General features: G+C 43.0%; 1 protein-coding gene across 2 annotated transcripts in view; it reads left to right on the top strand.

Moving 5' to 3' along the window:
* Positions 1-20,482, top strand: part of LOC306973151 (SPRY domain-containing SOCS box protein 4-like) — a 53,091-nt gene that overhangs the window by 13,026 nt on the left and 19,583 nt on the right. Inside the window, exons 1-2 of one of the 2 annotated variants that reach the window (XM_079569979.1) lie at positions 5,993-6,302; positions 14,499-15,445. In XM_079569979.1, coding sequence (XP_079426105.1) covers positions 14,713-15,445 — 733 coding nt within the window. In that variant the 5' untranslated portion in view covers positions 5,993-6,302; positions 14,499-14,712. Of the gene's footprint in view, positions 1-5,992; positions 6,303-14,498; positions 15,446-20,482 lie in introns of those variants that run through there. The other variant, XM_079569978.1, reaches the window with a different exon arrangement.

A 20,482-nucleotide genomic window follows, 5' to 3' on the forward strand; every position in this document is an offset into this window, starting at 1 on the left:
ACACATCTTGAACCGGGCCAAGCAGATCTCCTCGGATTCTAGACATCCTTTTTGGGCGGAGTTCAAGTTGCTCCTGTTCGGCCGCAGATTCAGTGTCCCCAAGGGTAGGACAGATCGATTCATGAACTCCAGTGGCCATTGGTAGTTTAGATGACAATTTGTAATTCTATTGTCACTGTACTTTTCTTATTGTTATTGAGTGTTTTTGATGCATGTGTTTTACTGCTGCAAATCAAATGGTCCTTCGGAGATAATAAAGACTCTTTGAACCTTTGAACCTTTGAATGTTGTGCGGACAGTAGTTTTCACAAAAGCAAATGATTTGCACTATGAGTCCATACCTAATGCATTTCCAAAGCATATATGAATTACTGCAGGTGATAGTCCACGACAAGCATTCACTTTTTTATTATTTCAACATCCACGTATTTGCAATTTCCTCTTTACAAGTTGTCAAAAACTGCCTTACTTGACAATGTTTTTTCCATGTATTTGTAACATGCACAAATCTCATTATAATTCTTGTTCGATGTGTGCAATTTTGTAGAGAAGTTACCATATGCTCAGTTAGTAACATTCTTGCTTTATATTCCCTGCACATCTTGTTCTGCTCTTCTTCAATGAGGGATCTGGCATTTATAAGACATTAAAGTGACAAACGATGCAGCGTAATGTGATGAGAGTCTCAATCAGACGTTAACTTTCTGTGCGTCTCTCGCTCAGGACAGACGAGGGGGGACCTTCTGTCTGCGTGCCCGTTTGATTTAGGGTCTCTCCGGGACAGTGTGCAGGGGACGTGGCACGTGGCACTGAGAGGTCACAAGTGACAGACAGAAGCTCCCAGCAGCTGTGGAGAAGAGACAGGCGGAGAACAACCACGTCAGGAGAGGGACTCGGGGTGATGGATGGATGGGAGGAGATGTGATGGGTGTGACAAGGAACGAGGGGGAAGAGGGAAGATGAGCAATACGTGCAAAAGTCTATTTCTGTTGAACAGTCAAAACATTTAAAAATAGCTTTTCTCACAATAATAAAAAAAAAGGCAAGGCAAGGCAACTTTATTTATACCGCGCATTTCGTACACAAGGCAACTCAATGCGCCTTGCGAAAGATGCGAAAGATTGTTCACTTTGTGATATGTAAAATCCTCAGACCAGACATGGCTTTAGACCCACACAATAGTTGAGATAGTGACCAATGTCTTTAAAAGGGACATCAGTGCCGTGTGTTTCACCAGAAGCTAAAACAGAAAAGGATATAACAGCTCTACAAAGCTGTCATAGGTGAAGAACAGCTAACAACCTGAAGAGATTTAGAATAGGAATTGTAGTCTCATATACTCACTTCTTTTTTTAACCACAAACCACTTCCCCGACACAATATTACCATTCAAATACTAAGTGCACTTGTTTCATGATTCGGAAATGCAAAGTCTGTTTTAGCATCTACACAGGGAAACAAGAGATCCCTGTCTGCCTCCTGCTGCCTTCATTGATTGTGCAGCGGGCAGAGCTAATGCAGTCCTGCTGGACATGGAGATAGCAGACATCTGTTTCGACGTGTGTCAGAGCAAAATGAGTGGAGCTTTGTCTCACAGTGACTTCTCTTTGTGTCTGTAAATATTCTGAAACACCGGGCTGTGGCTCTTCACAAAGTTGAGCCAAGGGTCTGAAAAATGCATCTCTTAAACTAAAATGCTGTCACCCCGAATGAGATTAAGAGGTAATTTGGTAAATTTACTGAATTATAGAGGGTTGTGTGCAGAGCTAATGCCACTGATAGTGACTCACCACAACGAAGAAGGTCTGTCCCCAGGTTGGAAATTTGTTCAGGATCATCCTCTTTTTGAAGCCGCAAAGTTTATTCAAACACTCATTCAAGCAAGCAAGTGATTTGTACTTTCTGCTTTGAATATAAACCAGCATTACCTGCACTTTTACTATTCTAACCACCTCTGGTATGGATGTAGTATTTATCATATAGGATCATTAAATGCCCGGTATATGCATTGCTAACACTTGGGAAACCTGTAGACATGTATTAATGCCTGTGTATGTTATATGCAATTTAGATTCTTCAATTGACCTTTACCTCGCCACTCTAACTGAAGTCGTTGCGCACACGTATCCATCATGCTACGTGACTGGAGTGCTGAGCAAGCAAAAAGATCTTTATTTATGCTCTAACAGGTGAGGAGGTTCTCCCCAGTGTCCCATGACGGGGAGTATAGGAACATGTTGTAACAAACGCCGAATAAAAGATTTCCTTGGTCCTCACGATCCACAGAATGTAGGAAATAGACCATTGAGGCGAAGAACAGTCTGCTTTTTCATTACATTCTTGTCCAGTCGGGCCGGACTCCTGTCGCTCTTTTCACTGCCATCTGTACTCCGTAATTCAACCGTTAGCCCTCTTTTCATGCCCGGACACTCTCTTTTCACCGTTTTAGCCCCGGGATCGTTGCTTGATAAATTCTCTTCTGTCCATTCACCCTTGCACCCCGCTCCCTTGGGCCTTACGGACAGTTGGGTGGCTTTTGTGTGACACGGGTTGGCAGCAGGCACCTTGGCTTCCCTTTTGTCCGTAAAGCTGCCCCCAAGTCGTAACGCTGTGTCTGGGATGGGGACAGGGGCCCTATTGTCCTGCAGATTAACTCTCTCTCAGATGCGCACGTGTCTTAAGACCCCATGGGGCCCCTTAAGTGAGAATGTGCCCTGAGGCAGAAAATCAGGGGGCAATTTACGCGGGACTCCAGCAGAGAAGATTGGAGATGCCGTGCACGCTTCAATCCCAGTGGACAACCCCTTGTCACTCACTGTGCTCACGTGACAATAGAAAAGTGCCATAATTGAGGCCAAATTGAAAAGATATTTGTTATATTTACCTCCCTCTGCAATGAAGAGAACTAAGACATATGAAAGAAGCTCTAATATATATCATAAAAAAGTTAAGATTAGTAAGTGCCTGGTTAACTCCGCTAATGTACTTTCATATAGCGCTTGCAGACCTTAATCTTCTTGGAATAGCAATACTGCAATACTATTTCACACGGTACTACCTTTTACTCTAGCATGTGGACTGTTCCCGTTCATTTTGCATTTTGAGTAATTGCTGGTTGGACTTCTTATTTCTGTGATCACTGAACTGAAGCAAAACCTCCCTAAAACTCCAATTCCATAACATTAATATTCTAATCCAGTAAGAAAAGTGGGACAGATTAGCCAGAGCATTACGGCTGCACTCTATAATGTCAAATCATCGTTATTGGAATAGGTGATGCAATAGTGCATCCATTTCCATCCATCCATTTTCTTCCGCTTTATCCGGTGCCAGGTCGCGGAGACAGAAGTCTGAGCAGAGATGCCCAGACGTCCCGATCCATGCAGACCAGGCCAGCTCAGAGACATAGTCCCTCCAGTGTGTCCTGGGTCTTCCTCAAGGCCTCCTCCTACTAGGACATGCCTGGAACACCTCTCGAGGGAGCTGACCAGGAGGCATCTGAAACTGTCGCCCAAGCCCACTTAGCTGGCTCCTTTTTGATGTGAAGGAGCAGCGACTCTACTCTGAGCTCCTTCTGGGTAACTGAGCTCCTCACCCTATCTTGAAGGGTGCGCCCAGCCACCCTGTGAAGGAAACTTATTTCAGGCTCCTGTATCTGCAAGCTTGTCCTTTCGGTCATTACCCAGATATACATTTAGATCGATCAGAAAATTGAGAGCAGCAGAGATGTGATCCTGAGGCTCCCAAACCGGACACCTCCGGCCCCTGGCTGCGTCTAAAAATTCTGCCCATAAAGATAATGAACTGGTGACAAAGGGCAGCCCTGAGGGAGATCAACATGCACTGGGAACAGCCCTGACTTACTGCCGGCAATACGAACCAAGCTCCTGCTACAGTCATGCAGGGAACGGACAGCCCTTAGCGGAGAGCCCCGGAACACCCTCCACAGGGCACCACGAGGGACACGGCCGAGCGCTTTCTCAAGATCCACGAAGCACATATGGACTGGTTGGGCGAACTCCCACGAGCCCTTGAGCACTCGATGGAGGGTGTTCCTCCTGAATCCGAGGTTCGCAATAGTGCAAGAAGTCAAAATATATCACAAAATCACAGTCTCCCATCTGACTGAGAATTACACAGCCTAAAACAAAAAGTCTACTGAAAGTAAACTTAAAAATGTGTCATGATTTTCCTAAATTTGGTGCTATTTTAGCCTTGTGTTGGTCCGGATTTAGTATTTTTCGGTCTCGTTTGACATAGTCTCATGAAAAACAAATTTAATTAATAGAATGCACTTATTTTTCTCATTGTGCATAATGCATGTTGGTTTTGTATTTGATTTATTTTTGATTCCTGCCTGAATTTTGAATTCTGAAGAGTGCGATGAATCCAAAACAGTATTTGAAATAGCCATCTGAATTTAACGGCTCGCTTGTATTTCCTTTTCATTCAATCATTTATGTATTCATTTGAGCAGCATAGCAGTGCACAAACCTTTTTTACGAAGGCAAACCCCCCCCCAAAAAAAACACTGACACTTGTGCTCAAAAGGAGTAGGGAGAAGTTCAGACAAACCGTCGACCTCCAGTATTCCTTATGTCCAGGTTTGAGAGTTCGAAATCCCCCTTCTACCTGCGCGCATTATGTTAAGCCCTCAGTGACTGCTTGCATTCAAAACCACTGACCTACATTGACGCAGTCTAGAGTAACAGGCGCTGCTCTCATTTGGATGTATGCAGCCAGAGTGTGTGTAGGCCAAAGGTAAAGTCTGCGCCGCTGAACCATAGAGCGTCTGTGTTTGTGCACTTTTACACGTTTCCTTTTTTCCGACCCCCCCGGCCTGAATGATGCTGAGTGATTGCTCTTTTGGCTTGTATACACGGGATGTTGCTTCCTGCCGGTTATGGCTTTTTTTTGTGTGTAGTTCTTGTTTCAAAGTCCTCATGCTTTACATAGGTTCTCGATTAAATGCATCTTTTTTTCCTATGTGTCTGATAGCCTGGAGCAAACTGAACCATTTGACGTATAATCCTGGGACTGCGGATCGAGTTGCTGTTACACTGATTGCTTGTGCAGACGTTGTGCCATTATTGAAGGAATGGTAATGGCTGAGGCATTTTGTACATAGCTGTGGGAAACTGTAACACTTTTCCTGATAGCGGAAGTAAAGTAATTGATTTGAAGAGGGAAAACAAGTACAAGCATATTATTTGCTGGTTATTTCTTGGTCATCATTATGCAAGGATATTTACTCAGAGTTCAGGCCCATCTATCCCCCCCCCCACACAAAGTCAGTGTGGTCCCTGGTGGTCTTTAGGGCTGGGAAAAGTCTCCACAGGAAGTGACCTGCTCTCTCTTGTGGGGTCTGTCTACAGCACAGCTCTTCAAAGTGTGGACATTTCCAACTTGGGCAGTTCAAAAAAGGCTTTGTATGGCATTTTCAAGGAAACTAAAGGCAACATTATGTGCGTCTTTCTTTTTTATTCGTAGCATATCTTTTAATATCAATTAGCTCAAATCAACTAGCTGAATTAACTACATTTTATAAAAGATTGAAGATGACAGTCAGCTGAGTACAATAGAAAATGGGTCTCACAAACCGCTTTAAATAGCGTTTTCCACATAGACTGCTGTGCTGTTTACTGTGCCAGCGGGATTTGTGGCCCGTGCAGGTAATTAGTTACTGCTCTCTGTAGAGATTTGCACATGTGTTGCCCGTGCCTTTGTTGCGGCACGTGCAGAAGTGTGTGCATGGGAGGGATTGGCTTGAGTTCTCTCTAAGACGGTGGATATTCGTAGCATTAAGAGGAGGAGGAGGGAGTAGAGGCCGTATGCTGCTCTGGTTGCTGCTGCTAACTCAACTTGATGAGATCAGAGAGAGATCGCCTTTCAGTGGTTCACTTCTTTGCTCCTGTCCGCCTTTTTTTTTTTTTTCCTTCTTCTTCACCGAGAAGTGGAACTGAAACTGCACAGCTTTCAGTGTGTGCATGTCAGCGGAGAGTGTTGTGATGAGGCTGCCCTGGAGACGCAGGATAGAGTCGGGGCGTTAGAGGTTGAAGCCGCGGGACACTGCAGCCGGGACGGGGGAGGAGGTACAGGAAAGGAGGAGGGACAAGAGGGGAAAGGACACATCTCTGAGGAACTACTCACTCTTGTGTCTGACTGGCTCTGGATTAAGTTTTACTCTAGGGGCAACTTGGGAGGAGAGTGACACATTTCTTGGTTAAAGCTTCTGGATAAAGGTGCCAAATAATTAAGGATTTACATAAGTCATTTGGAATTCTTCCGCTGGAAAATGCTGGGTAAGTCGACTAGTTTGCCTTCATCTGTAGTCTGTTACTTGTTAAACTGTTTCAAAACAACTTTATTTGGCATATTGTACAGAACACAGAGATGTTTAGGGACACAAACTGGACTTTCATATTTCACCACAACAAATTGGATGCAAAGGGATTTAGTAGATCATGTTACTTCATGTTCTGATTCGATTATACTTTACCTGTTATCTCAAAATATTGCTTCTTTTTAGTTCTGTTGAAAAGTTCTATAGTGTACCGTTTTGTACCATTAGCTGATGAGTTCTGCAGTCTTGCTTTACCCACATCTCGTCTTTATACTTGATTTTGCATTTTCTATAAACCTTTGCTCAACAGTTCAGTGCTTATGCAACACCCTGGGCATTTCCAGTGCCTTTTACCTCAGTTGTGCTCTTGCTGCCAACCCCTTTGACTCTTCGCTGATGCTCCTTCCTGTGCCCGCGTCTCCCCTGCTGCGGTTCAGTTTCTCTTGTGTTAAATCTGCTAATGGTTTGAGCACCAGCTGGCCTGCCGGGACTCCCCTCATGCGTGTATTTGTCTCCGCTTTTGTTTGCAAACGAAAGAGAAACTACAGCCCGTAGAACGATATCCCCCCTCATAATAGCGGGGTCTGTTTGGGCTTTTGGCAAGTTTATATTTAACTTCCTCCTGTTTTCATCAAATTCACGGATATAAATGTTTACTTTACGCTTGAAGGAAATAGAGGGATGTTCGAAAAAGTCAAAATGTTTAGTAATGGGTTTGCAACGTATGGAACAAGAACACTGTAGTTAGACATAGGGAGGTTGCTTCTCAAAGGATCGAGCATTTACCCCTGAACTACAAGATTCCTCATTGTTGCTGCTGTTGCGGGATAGGCCCAAAGGTGAGTATATCAGTGCACTGGATGGTTAAGTAGCTCTTTTTAAAAGCCTTTGTTTGAGAGAGCTGGAGAGCTGGGTGGGCTGCACAAGGATTTCCCCCTCACATAGAATAATAGAATGGATCCTGAGGGCTATTTTTAAGCACATTGTCCCATATGGGCTAATCTGAGTTGCTGTTTAGTCTATGGATGGAGGGGGTTTGGCCCGGTGTGCCTGTGTGTTGGGGGGGGGTGTTGTGGTGTATCCTGGGACATAGAGATAGCAGTCATCTTTTCTGACATTATCCTTTGTTGTGTCAGCTGCCGACCTATGGTTCTGTCTCCTCCATTGTTTGTGTTCCCTTTCACTTGCAGTATTTTTCTAAAGTCTACAGCCACACTCCCTACAGGCTTTGTCAGTGGGTCCTCCCCTCCTCTTTTGAGATGCACCTCAGTTCTCTTCCACACATTTTACAGCCTTTTGTCTTAAAAGTTGGCCATTTCACACACATGGCCACTATTGTCCATGTCCAAGTTATTTCTTAGCTCTGTTCTAACATCACTCTCGAAATTCTGCTTTCTACTCTAAACTTTCAAACACTTTCCACACAGAAAAGTTACACTGAAAAGTGCGTAGTAAATGAGTCATTTAAAATTGTTGCCACATATTGTTTAAGTAACCTTTTCTTCCACTTTATCCTCCACAATGACGTGAAAACAAAAACATTGTAAAAGAGATAATGCCACTCACAATAGAAGGATATTCGTTCAGGTAACCTCCATGGCAGTTGACACTGACTACAAGATGTTGCTTGGAAACTCTTTCAACCACTGGACTTATAATAGTCTTTTTAACTTATATGGAAACCTAAAGAATCGGGACTCATTGGCCAGAAGCAGGGATACATTTTTACTACTCAACCAGTAATAAGTTTGTCATATAAGAATATAAGATTCTGTGCTATATTGGCTTGTTTCAGTGAATCTTTGATGCTTTGATGTGATAAAGTAGCCTAGACAAAAGTTAATAGACAAATAATACAACAAATGCTCATTTTTAGACCTATTCAAACTTGATGCCAGCATCTTATTTCGATACTATCTGCTTAGCACCTTTTCTATCTGTTCTCATACGTTGCTATTAAACATTCCTGTATTGCTACAGTCTAACAGCTGCTGAGGTCATGTGTGTGCTATGTGGGAGTGACCTGTTCCTCTTGCACTGCGCCCGGACATGAGTGAGTGTGCAGTAGTGCGTCATACAGGCCAGACTTTGATTCTGTTTCATTACTGCTGGGGCTGTGAATCTGCCACCGGAATGTCCCGCTGCCCCTGGGAGCTTTATGGATGGCACCACCAAGGCCTCCTGTACCTCTATATGGGTGTGTGTGTGTATCTTCATATACGTGTGCGTGGGAAGATGGATCGCTTTTACCAAGGTGTCCATAAAGGAGTGCTCAATCACTGCACCGCTAATGGTCTTCCCTCAGGGTTCCATGGATTTCTTAAGTGTCACTAGCCACAGGAGAAATAGAAAGATTTTTTTTTTTACATTTGGTTATGGACGTATACAGTGGAGAGGAGGATACTTTATATTTATTTATATATATAAGACAAACATTTCAGAGGGGATCAGCGTAGTTCATCCACGACATGTAAAGGATTCTTTGTCAATTTGAGTTATTGTCTGGATGTGTTATAAAGTTAAAATATCTGTGGCTGAGTTTTAGAGGATAGCTGTGGGATCGGAACAAATGAACAATTCTGGTGGGACTCTTTGGATCTCTGTCCGTGCCTGATTTAAAGGAAGGATCCGTGAGAGGAACTTCCCCGTAAGGGCCGACAAATGGGAAATGTCTGGGAATCTGACGTTGGAAAGTCTGAAGTGAAATAAAGAGAGGAAGTGCAGTCTGCTTCTCGACATTTTGACGGTGTTGTGCACATTTCATATTCTTGAGAACTGCTGGTGTTTCCCCAGTTGAGGACGTAATGATGAGCTCAGATAATTGTACAGCATGAGAGCACGAGTCTCGCCGCACTGCTTCTTAGGCACGGTAGGAAAAAGCCAAAACAGTATGTCCTGTCTCTTTTCTTGTACCTTAAGTCAGTGTTACTCAAGGTCATTTACGGTGGTTCTATTTTTTGTATTATATGGAAACAATAATTTTGCTTATGTTATGTTCTCATGCCAGAACTACTGTATAGCCGCATTTTTGACCGGTAGTTTAGATCTCAATTAGAAGTCAAGTTTGGGAGATTGGGAACTTTTTTTTAAATGTAAGTCAGTGGGTTGGGACCTAAAAGTGGATCACATTGTTTTTTCCCAATATGTATTTATAAAAAAAAAATATATATATATATATATATTTTTTACGCGTATTCAACAAAATATTTTGGGAAAAATATGGGATTTTCCATTGTATAGTTTGGGATGCAACGATCCGATACTGGTATTGGATATCGGAGCTCATACTGGAAAAATACGATATCGGGTATCGGCTACAAATATCCGATACTGAACCGATACTAGTCTTGGCTCTCAGCGCTTTAAAAACACAACTTTTACCATCTAAATCTAATGCTGTATATCATTGTAAAGCCAGGAACCTGGAGAATTCAAGCGCAGAGTTAGTAAATGTATTTTTAATCACAACGCAAAATTCTGCGGTTAGCAATAGCATGACAAAGCTAGCTGGAGCATGCTAATGCTAACGAAAACGAATCAAGGCTGGGTCAGAAACTATGATAGAAATACCTAGTAACCAAGTAAATATCTTACCGCTGCTGAAGCCAAGTGTTTGCATTTTAGTTTAAGAAATAAGTGATCTCACATATTTGTAATTATCAGATCACTTTATGTGAGTTGTTTATATTAATGTAACCTAAAGCCTGTCTTATAGCCTCCCCAAGGATATCGAGTTTAGACAAGTCATTCTTGTCAAAATGTTTATCCAAGAGTTTATCAATAGATATAATTGATAATTGATCTGTAACATGACAGTAAAATATGACTTTATTGATCTTATTGATCCACTTTAAAGAATGTCTCTTGGTATCAGTAAATATCGGATATCAGCAGATGCTCGAACCCTAGTAGCAAAAAAGCTGGATTGGTGCATCTCTACTTTTCTCCTCATTATTTTTTTGTTTACATGCATGAGTCCCATGTATGTTCATTAACACTCACTGTCCCGACCAAATAAACAAATAAAGGTTTGTGTCGCAGACTCGTCGCTCGTCACCAAGGGTGTTTTTGGGTCCTGATGCCATCCATACCAGATGAGATTGAGAACCACTACTTAAGTGGTTTAAAAAGACACGACACCTACAACTGAACTCAGGTTGCCTTGAGCTAAGCACAAGTATCAGGTTATATATTTATTTGTTCAAATCTTTCATACCTTAAATACTTTTTAAACATTCCACCAATATCACGTTATGTTCTATTGGGTGCATTTGTTGAGTTCTTTCTCTTCTTTTTTTCAATACAAATGATATGAAGAGCTCTGTTTGCATTTTGACTTTGCGCTTGGAGCCAGGCAGCACAGTGTGCGTCTGGTCGCTGCTGTTTCTTCTGGGATTCCCTCACTAAGATTGAATGTTTGCATCCTTGAGGGTAAAGTGTGTCTTTGGATATTAACAGATTGTGCATAGATACAGCAGCTCTGAAAAGTCCTCTCTAGGAATGGAAAATTAAATGTCATGAATGTGAATCACTTTTATATCGTCACTAGATCACAGTATGACTGGTTGCGTAACAAAAAGCGTATTCTGTGAAATTGCAAAACAGGAAGATATTTCATCTGTGTATTTGCTAATTTCTCAAAAGTTGATTAGTATTAAATTCTTGGTGACTAAAAATAATAATTCCTTTTAACAAATATGTTGAAACTAAAAAAAAAGAAAAAAGAAATCTATAATTACGGTAACCAATCTTATCTGTTGTCCTGATCCCTGTGTTCTACTATCTTGAGAGGATGTTTTGCTTGGCTCTCCTGTCCTGAAATGACCCCTTCACTCCAAAGCCCCCTCAATGAACAAACCACTGTTAGTCACACGTCAGACCGGCCATGTTTTGTGTGGAAAAGCCTCCTGACATCTGTGGAGTGGAGTCATCTCAGGGGGGCACTACGTAGTTTCCCAACCCCTGTTTATGTGTCAGACTTCAAAGCCAGTCGGGCCCGTCAGAGATTGTTAAGCACATTCAAATGAAAGCCCAGTTTACGGGTATAGCACCAGCAGCAGACAGTGCAAGTGGGTGATGCTTGTTAGCAGTGCAGCCTGAAGAAACCAGATGAAGGCTGCCCACTCACCAGGTGCGCCCCACAGCCTGTCTGACATCTGTCTCCTCTTATCTTTGCCAACTCTCCAAGTTAATCGACAGTGACAGTTTGTTTTGTCCCACTTGTTCATAGAGTTTTTCTTTGTTTGTTTGTCTACATCAGTCTACATGTCTACTAGCCCACTTACAGCTTAAACGCAATGTTCTCCAAGCAGTTTTGAGTCTTCTTCCAGTAAAGTTCAGGCTTGTAAGATTTTAGTTGGTTTCATTTCTGACCTGTTGTTATTTTGGTGTTGTATCATCGCTAATTTACTGTGTGGTCTGTGTTGACATTGTGTTTGGTGCTTCTGCCTGTGTCTAAGGAGTTCAATGCCATGACTGGCCCATTCAGTACTCCTCTCAGTGTCCAGTTTACACAGTGCAATTCCAAAAGCTGAACCCTGCTTATAAGGAACAATGGAAAGCATTTGAGAAGATTCACACATCCTTAGATTCAAGGAGAAAAAAAAGGAAAAATGTTGATTTAAAACCCAGCAATCCAAGTATGAGCATTAAAGGCCCTAGGTGCATCATTGCATTCATGTAACCACATACGCTCTGTGCTCATTGGGAGCAACAATAAAAGGCTGTTGGCAGGACAGAGCCAGGCCTGACGCAGCTGAGCGGGCAGATGAAGACCGGGGGAGCGAGGCAGTCCTAAATGAGTTGGCTGCACACAAACGCAGAAATGAAGGGAGGGAAAGTAAACAACAGATGGCACTAGCATGTTGCGACTATTCGCACCAGCAGACGGTGTGCCAGCCCCTTGGCCTCTCGAGAGGTTACCGCGCAACTGTAACCGTGACGACCCTGGGTCAGATGTCGGGGCCTTGGTTTGACGACGCCACGTTAAAGCCAGGTTGTCTTCCACATGCTGCCAAAGGCCAGGACCTGGAAACACACTTCGAACACATGCTGTGACCTAAGCACAAATTGATATCGGGGACTGTTTGCTTTTGGGCTGCAATAGGCCTACAGTATATACGATGTGGCATTTTGGTAAACCCTCTCAGCAAAGGTATAATCGCATTTCTCAAAGATCTAGTAACCCGAGCTAGATTCATGGTGTGAGCTGCATGGACATTTTTTCCAGTATATAGTGATTGTTAGTTGTTTGAAAGAAACGCCATGTAATTAGAATATGAGGCCATAGCGTTTAACATTCCCATGTTGCCCTGGAAGCACCTGCCAGGCTGCTCTGACTCAGACTGGGCCAGCCGACTGTGAGTTTGACCAATCCTTGAACTGCCCTCATGCCGCGCGGTGGCACACTTCGGCTGCCAGCTGCCATGACCTCATTCATGGGCACAGACAGAAACAAGAACAGAGAATGACAAAAAAACAAGTGTTATGGAGGTGTCTCAGTGCCGGAGGAGACTGCGGGGCTTAGAAAGTCACAGAATTACACCATGACCTCAGCCTCAGGCGTCGGGCTGGACTGTGGGAATATTTCTGCCTCTGTCATCAGCTCTTGAACAAAGCGGCATATTAGCATCACTGCTGCTATGAAGCTAATCTTTTGGGTGCTCCCTTCAACTTTTGAGTTAATAACAGCAAACCCATTTGGCGTCTTGTGGGTGAAGTGCCTTATCAATTTTTTATTTTTATTTTCAATTAATCATGGGATTCATGTCTAGACTAGACTAAATATCTGCTTCAATGTCATCAGCAGCTACATCAACACAAAGACCGGATAATGGGATGAATATTAAAAAGCTAAATGTTCAAAAGAAACGCTCACTGCTCCTACAGGTCGCCCCAGGAACATTGAGGATGGGTCAAATGCAGAGAACAAATTTCTCTACAGAGATGAATAAAGAATAACTTAACTTAAAAGTAATCTTCTCTGTCCCTGTGATCCCCATTTGCTTAACCAACTGCTCTACCACCAAACATTGAATTAATTGTTCTCTAAAATACCATGGTCCAAGTATTGTTATAATAAACCACTGCACTGCTCTGTATCACGAGTGTAGCTTGACCACTGTCATCATGAGGAGCATTGAGCGTCCTGTGGTTTGTGGGGTGTGGAGCAGCAGACATCACAGGGCCAAGGGATGATGCAGCCAGCGCTTCCCGTCTGTCCCGTCTGAGTGAGTCTCTTCCCCCGAACAGGAAGCTGACACGATCGCATCACTCGGACCGCACCATTATCTGTCTTGACATCACCCTTTGTTGTGGCTTCATTGGCGAGTCCCGCTTTGAGGTGAATATTACCTGATGCATTTGCTCATCATCTCCCGTTTTGTCTTTGCTGACTCAGTTGTAGCTCATTAAATTTACATTAGATAAATGAATGTAGCCCTGGACAGCGCTGTACGACTGACTTTAGTGCAGTGTTAGAGATGAGTCAGAGGAAATGTGCCAGTGACAGTCGGTGTTCACACTTGTCCTTCCTGTTCATTGTTGGTTCTCATCAAAGTCACAAATCTCAGTGAAACTGTAGCAATAAATTCACACCTTCAAACTGGGCTCTTTCTTAACAATAGCCTTTTCCAATGCTTCGCAAATGGAGAGGAATGTCCTTTAAACTGCGGGATACTTTCACAACACTTGTGGGCATATTATGTCAGATTAAAACAATTTGTTAAGTGCTGAACTGAGTAGAAGACCTCTGCCGCAAGGTGCAGTCGAAAAAACACTGCAAAGTTTTGGCTACTTTTACATTTGAGTACATGTTAAAGGAGAAGTCTTTTTTCCTGTCTTACTGTTCTAACCCCATGTCTGAAAACCCTCTTTTATACAAGATATGTGCAATGGTGTGCGTTTATTAAAGAAATACTGCTTGTGCCTCGTATGATGCATGCCATGTCACTTGAGATTTACCTTGCATTATATCTGAGTACATTTTTTCACTTTTTCATTTCAGGCAAACAATATATCACTTTGAAGCCTACATAATTATAATCTTTTTTTGACACAAAAAGATATATTATGATATTTTGAACCAATGACGCTTCAACTCCGCCAATTCTCGTCTTGACTAATTGTTCTTTCTCGTCTTTTTTTTTGTCTGCAGGAATGGCAGCAGTAATCTGACGTTATGACAACTTAACTGGCATGAGCCTGGGCTGCAAACAGCTTCCATCCATCACCCCTTTCATCTCACAGCTCCCCCCGTCGCCTTGGCTCGTCTCTCCTGCCTCGCCCGCTGCATTGATGAGGTAACGCCAAGCTTTGTCTACCGCCCTGCCACGCCCTCCACCGTGTGTGGACCTCTCAACGTCACCGTGATGGGTCAGAAAATCTCCAGTGGCATCAAGTCCATAGACAGCCGCGGGGAGAGTGGCGGATCCCCGTCGTACCGACCTTTAGCACACAGACGACAGCACCCAGAATTTAGAGGTCCTGATTTTTCCAGGCCGCCTAGACTAGACCTTCTTTTGGACATGCCTTGCGCGGGACAAGAGACACAACTTCGTCACGCGTGGAACCCTGACGATAGATCGCTTAACATTTTCATTAAGGACGAAGATAAGCTCACGTTTCATCGCCACCCCGTTGCCCAAAGCACAGATTGCATTCGGGGTAAAGTAGGGTACACCAGAGGGCTTCACGTTTGGAGAGTCCACTGGCCGTCTAGACAAAGGGGCACCCACGCTGTAGTTGGAGTAGCCACCTCAGAAGCGCCTTTACACTCAGTAGGATACACCGCCCTGGTCGGGTCCGACTCGGAGTCCTGGGGCTGGGATCTGGGACGGAACCGGTTGTATCACGACAGTAAAAACAGGGCACACAGTTCGCTGCCCTTCTACCCGTGTTTCCTGGAGCCGGAGGAGTCGTTCACGCTGCCCGATTCGTTACTAGTGATTTTAGACATGGATGAAGGTACTCTAAGTTTCATGGTGGACGGACAGTATCTGGGAGTGGCGTTCAGAGGACTTAAAGGCAAGAAGCTGTATCCCATAGTCAGCGCAGTATGGGGACATTGTGAGATAACCATGAAGTACGTCAACGGCTTAGATCGTAAGTATCTTGAACTTTTTATTCCTTATCTAATCTGTGTTCAGCACCAGATAAGTGAAATTTGAGTTTGAGGGGTCAGGTCACTAAAACTGGACTTAACCAGGACTTAAGCAATCATAAACCAAGACTAGGACAAGACCAAAACCAGAACCACGGGGTCCCACATTTGGAGAACCTTGGTTTTATGTCCTGACTGTCAAAGTAATGAATGAACTTGCAGTTAAGTTTGGTATGCAAAATGCTATGTTGTGCGTTATCCTCGTCTGCCTGTCTGTGTGTTATTATGAGAGGGGATAGTTTGCTCCCCTCCCAGTCTAAACAGAGCGTCTTTGAAGAGCTGGTTAAAAGCCTTTACAGACTTATACATCACACGTCCACACACACCTGACAGCTAAGGGAAAGTGCACAGCGAACAAGCTCATGATCGACTGGGGGATTCTCTCCCCTGTTTGAAGAAGTCTTATTTGATATCACAGCAGGTGGTGTTTTTGTCCAGTAACCTCTAGAAGTCTCAACTCCCCGAGAAAAGAGCGTTTCTATGGAGTCTGTTTGGTCGGATTCTGACTTCTTTATCATCCCAGTTTCTGCCTTTTTTGGCTGACCTGTTTGGCTCCTCTCCTTTCACGCAATCCAATTTCCATATGCGCTTTAAGCAACAGTCTTATTGAACATAATTTAGATTTTGGTGATTTTTAATGCCTGCATTTCTAACGTACAGTTCAAAGTAACTTAGATGTGTGTGTGGTCTCTGGTAATCTTGTAGGTTACGTTCAGAACATGCTGACCGATGAGAGCCTCTTTCCTCAAACCATTTCCATTTACGGAGCCGTCAACAGGATTTCATGGCCGTGATTGTTTGGCCACCGTGAAGAATGTTAAATGTGTTTCAAACACCAATGCCACAATCTACAGTGTGAAATAAGATCGGACTTAAAAATATTATGGAGGAATAAAGAAGGTTGGTCATTATCTGTTTAAAGGAAGGCGAAGTGTAGGAGAAAAAGGCTGTGACCAAAGCAGCGCCAGAAGCAAATGTAAAAATACATTTATGAAACATCGGTCTTTGAGTAAGAAACAAGTTTCCACCTGAAATAAAACTAACTTTTTCAGCAGCTGTCCTAGCCAAAAATATCTTAACGAGACAAGTCAGACATGGCTGAAGACAAAATAATTGCAGTGAGAATTGATGCAGACAGCGACCTTGTATTTTTTTTTACATTTTAGGCATCCCACACTATTTTCTTGTGTTATGTGAAGTGAATAGCACATTCTTTGTTAAGGTCTGATGTAAAAGGTAGAATTTATACATAAAAAGATTTGCCCTTCAAGTTAATAACTTTGAAGGAATAAAATTGCAAACATAATATCTACTGACAGTGGCCAGGTTACAGTTCTGATGAATGAAGTGCATCACAGATGGGGCTTCAGGACACTGAGACTTATGAGTTCACTGTTCATTTGGGTTTTCTGAGGTAAACGTCACACAGAAACTGAAACAAAAAGCACAGAGGGAATGATACTTTGTTTTTCCCTCAGAGGTGGCGCAAACAGCCTTGTGGCATTGTATTTACTGCAGTGTTGGGCGATCGGGGAATTATTACGGGCACGTTCACGGTGATGTTGAGGTGACTGAAAGAGAGTGAGGTCATATTTCTTTCTGTACTGCAGTTGAATCAAAATAGCTCTACGTAGCCAACCGGAAAGCTCGGATTGTTTCACATATTCTTTCCACGTCATTTGCTGGATTTGATGCATGCCTCCTCCCGGTGAAATACTCCCCAGAACGCTCAGTAATGGCTTGATCTAACACGACCATTGCTGGATTGTTTATGAGTGATTGCTGTAAAGGGACAGCAACACAATTTACAACACGAGAAATTTGCAGAGGCAGAGTCCTTGAAACCTGCTGGTGACTTTCTCCTCTACGTATAAAAGGCAGTGAATCATCAGCAATGTCCAAACACGCCACTGGAATTAAAACGGTTTAGGTTTAATAAATGATAGTGTAAATCCAATGAAATATACCTGTACAACACCGACACAACAGCCTGACTCTTGTCGGACAAACTGGACTCAGACTAACAGTAAAAGCCTGACTGCAGGTTCACTGAGGCGGCACATTCCTTCAGATCTGGTGACCCACTTTCCCCCTACCTCACCTCTGACCTCTCCCCCTCCTACTGTTTAGTCTGTATCACATGGGCATACAGTCTCCGGGTTGGGACGGACCCAGCTGCCCCAACACTAAGGGGCCTTTCATGGCTATCGTGTTTACACAGAGCCGATCACTCTGCAGCCCCTCAGTGCCGCCCAGAACAGACCACATTAAACATGGATGCAGGCAGGACTTGGAGGAGCTTTTATAGGTCATGTTTTCAGTGCTAACCATTCGCAATATGATGAATAACTGTCTTCAGCAAAAAACACAGGGAATGATTCAAATGACTTCTGTAACCAAACAGACAGAGATTCAAGGCTATAGCATTTTGGATCGCGTTATATTCGTCATCAAGGGTTCCTCTTTACCGACTTAGCCCCATCTGGTTTTAAGTCCATTATTCCAGGTCCATTCAACACCATTTGAATTATGTATCCTCCCGTGGGACCATGTGACTCAGCTTCATTGGAAGAGTGGCAGTTGACTCGCGAGCTCTAACTCCTGGATGTGTGATATGTGGGTCACTGGGTTAGTCCTCTAGCCTCTGGCTCTGCTCTGTTTTCTATGCTTTTAATGTGTGCCCCTCCTCCTCCACTGGCTCTCATCTGTGCACGCTTATCTCGCACTTCTTCCCTTTCTTCTTCAATCTCTTTTGTCACACATTAGTGAGGACATGTCTGTATTTATTATTCCCAATGAAAAGCAATAATGCGCAACTCATAAACACACTGTTGAAAGAAATTGTGCTCAAGTACCAACTGGTGATGTGCACACCTCCCACACTGAAGCACTTGACTATTTCTTCGGTCAAAAGATCCAAAACGTTACAAATCTTGCATTAAAGGCTCTGCTAACGCTCAGATGAATGTTTAAGTAAGCTTTAAAACCCAAGTGTATTCCGGCTGGAAGGACTTGTCACGTCAGTGCCTCGCGATCAAAAATTTAGCAGTTCAAGCATCAAAGCCGGCAGCGCTGAAAAACATATAAATGTATAAAAGAATAGCTGTGGTTATTAACAGCATCTTGCAGGCGACGGGCGGGATCAATGCTCTAAAGCAGTGGTTCTCAACTAGTAAGACAGTGGTGCCCTACCACTAAAAACATGTACATTAAGTGAATCCCCCAGCCAGGTGGTTTTGATCATTAGCCTCCACATCTGGAGATGAGTCCCCAGGCGCCGGCCTACTGCAGCAGCCCACTGCTCCTACAGGTTGCCCCAGCAGCTTTGAGGTTAGATCAAATGGTAATCAATAATGTATACAGTACCTTAGCTAACTTAACCGTAACCTCAGCCTGTTACTGAGTTGTTTTGATCATGATTTAGACTTATTTAAAGCTTAAATCAATAGTAACTTGTTAGAAATATTGCTTTACATTATATTACATTATACAACAGTATATGATGTTTATAACAGATTAAATCTTTATTTGGGTTGCAGCTTGTCATTTTAGGGTGATGCTGGGTCCCGTCACCAGACCAGTTGAGAACCACTGTTCTAAAGCAGTAGATTATGAAGATGTCAAATTAACAACAGCACAAACAACATAAAGCATTTTGTAAGGCCTTAGTGGGGATCATGCATTACAAAGATTATTGCCATGTAGTTTGTTGCTGTCTGCCACACAAGTCAAAATACAGCATTACATACCCTGTGACCTCTGGCCTCGGTCCTCTTTGGTGAAAATAGTCTAAGTCCTATGTACGCAAACAAAAGTCTGACCTTGTAGTTCTGAAATAGCTCAATAAGATAAACCATTTCCCATTTCCTGCCTGTTGTTTTGTCCAGCTCTGTATTGTTCTTTGTTTATACTCCTTGATTCCTGCACTTTGTTCGGACGGTATTGATCGTGTCCCAGTTGTGTGTGCACCTGCACTCACTAATGAGCACTAAACCAGCTGCTAAAGCCTCAACACTTCACCTCTTAATCTCACTGTTGTCCATAGTGACTCGTCAATATACTACAACAATCAGTGCGAGGAATTAACCCATTAGTGCTGTTCAATGGCCAATGTTTACAGAAACAGTTTACAACCACGCCTTCAATCAGTTTATTTAATATATAATTTGTCCTGTTGTTAAGTTTGGGATTTTACTTGTTTTTTTATGTGCGATAAGCCTTTTTTTCCCAGTTGTGACAATTTGAAGTTTCTTCTTTCAAAAATGTTCTAATAAACTGCTAGTGTTGAAATTGGATTTATAATTGGACTTACGACAGAAACACATGGACTTAGAACAGTCGGAAATATGTTATTATTTTTAATTGCAAGATGAGCCCAAAAATGCCATCGCCCACCTAGAACAAGACAATGTACAAATACAAGCCTCAGTTTTAGTCACTCACTTCACCTGGAAACTCCCAGTTTGTGTCCCAGCTTTGAAAATGTGTTGAATATCTCTCTCAACACTGGTAAGCTCTACATTTCTACATATCTGTTCTGAACACAGTGAAAACAAATATTGGGTAAATATATTTTAAATATCAAATGGAAGATTCTGTGTTGAATTATCATCCTCGCGACATACTGTCCACAGAGTGTGCTACACTTTTGTGCCATAGTTACTCAACTATCCTCAAAGCATACGAATCTCTCTGCTCTCTCTCTTTTTATTTTGTGAAAGTTGCTCATGGGAGTAAACATCGGACACTCCTGCGCATAACTGTCCTATCTAATATAACTCGAGGGCCAAAAAATTCTTCTAACAAAAGAAAACATCTTATTCCAGGTGTTGGTGTCGGTTTCCAGTGTTACAATTCACTGGGGGCTATGTGTGGTTGATGTACTGTAGCAATCATGATTGGCAGATAACACGCTTTCACCATTTGGGCTGTATTTGTGAAAGCCCTGTGTATTTGTGACTTTGGTCGTACAACAGAAA

Source organism: Gobius niger (genome assembly GCF_951799975.1).
Source record: "Gobius niger genome assembly, chromosome: 13".
NCBI classification, from domain to species: Eukaryota; Metazoa; Chordata; class Actinopteri; order Gobiiformes; family Gobiidae; genus Gobius; species Gobius niger.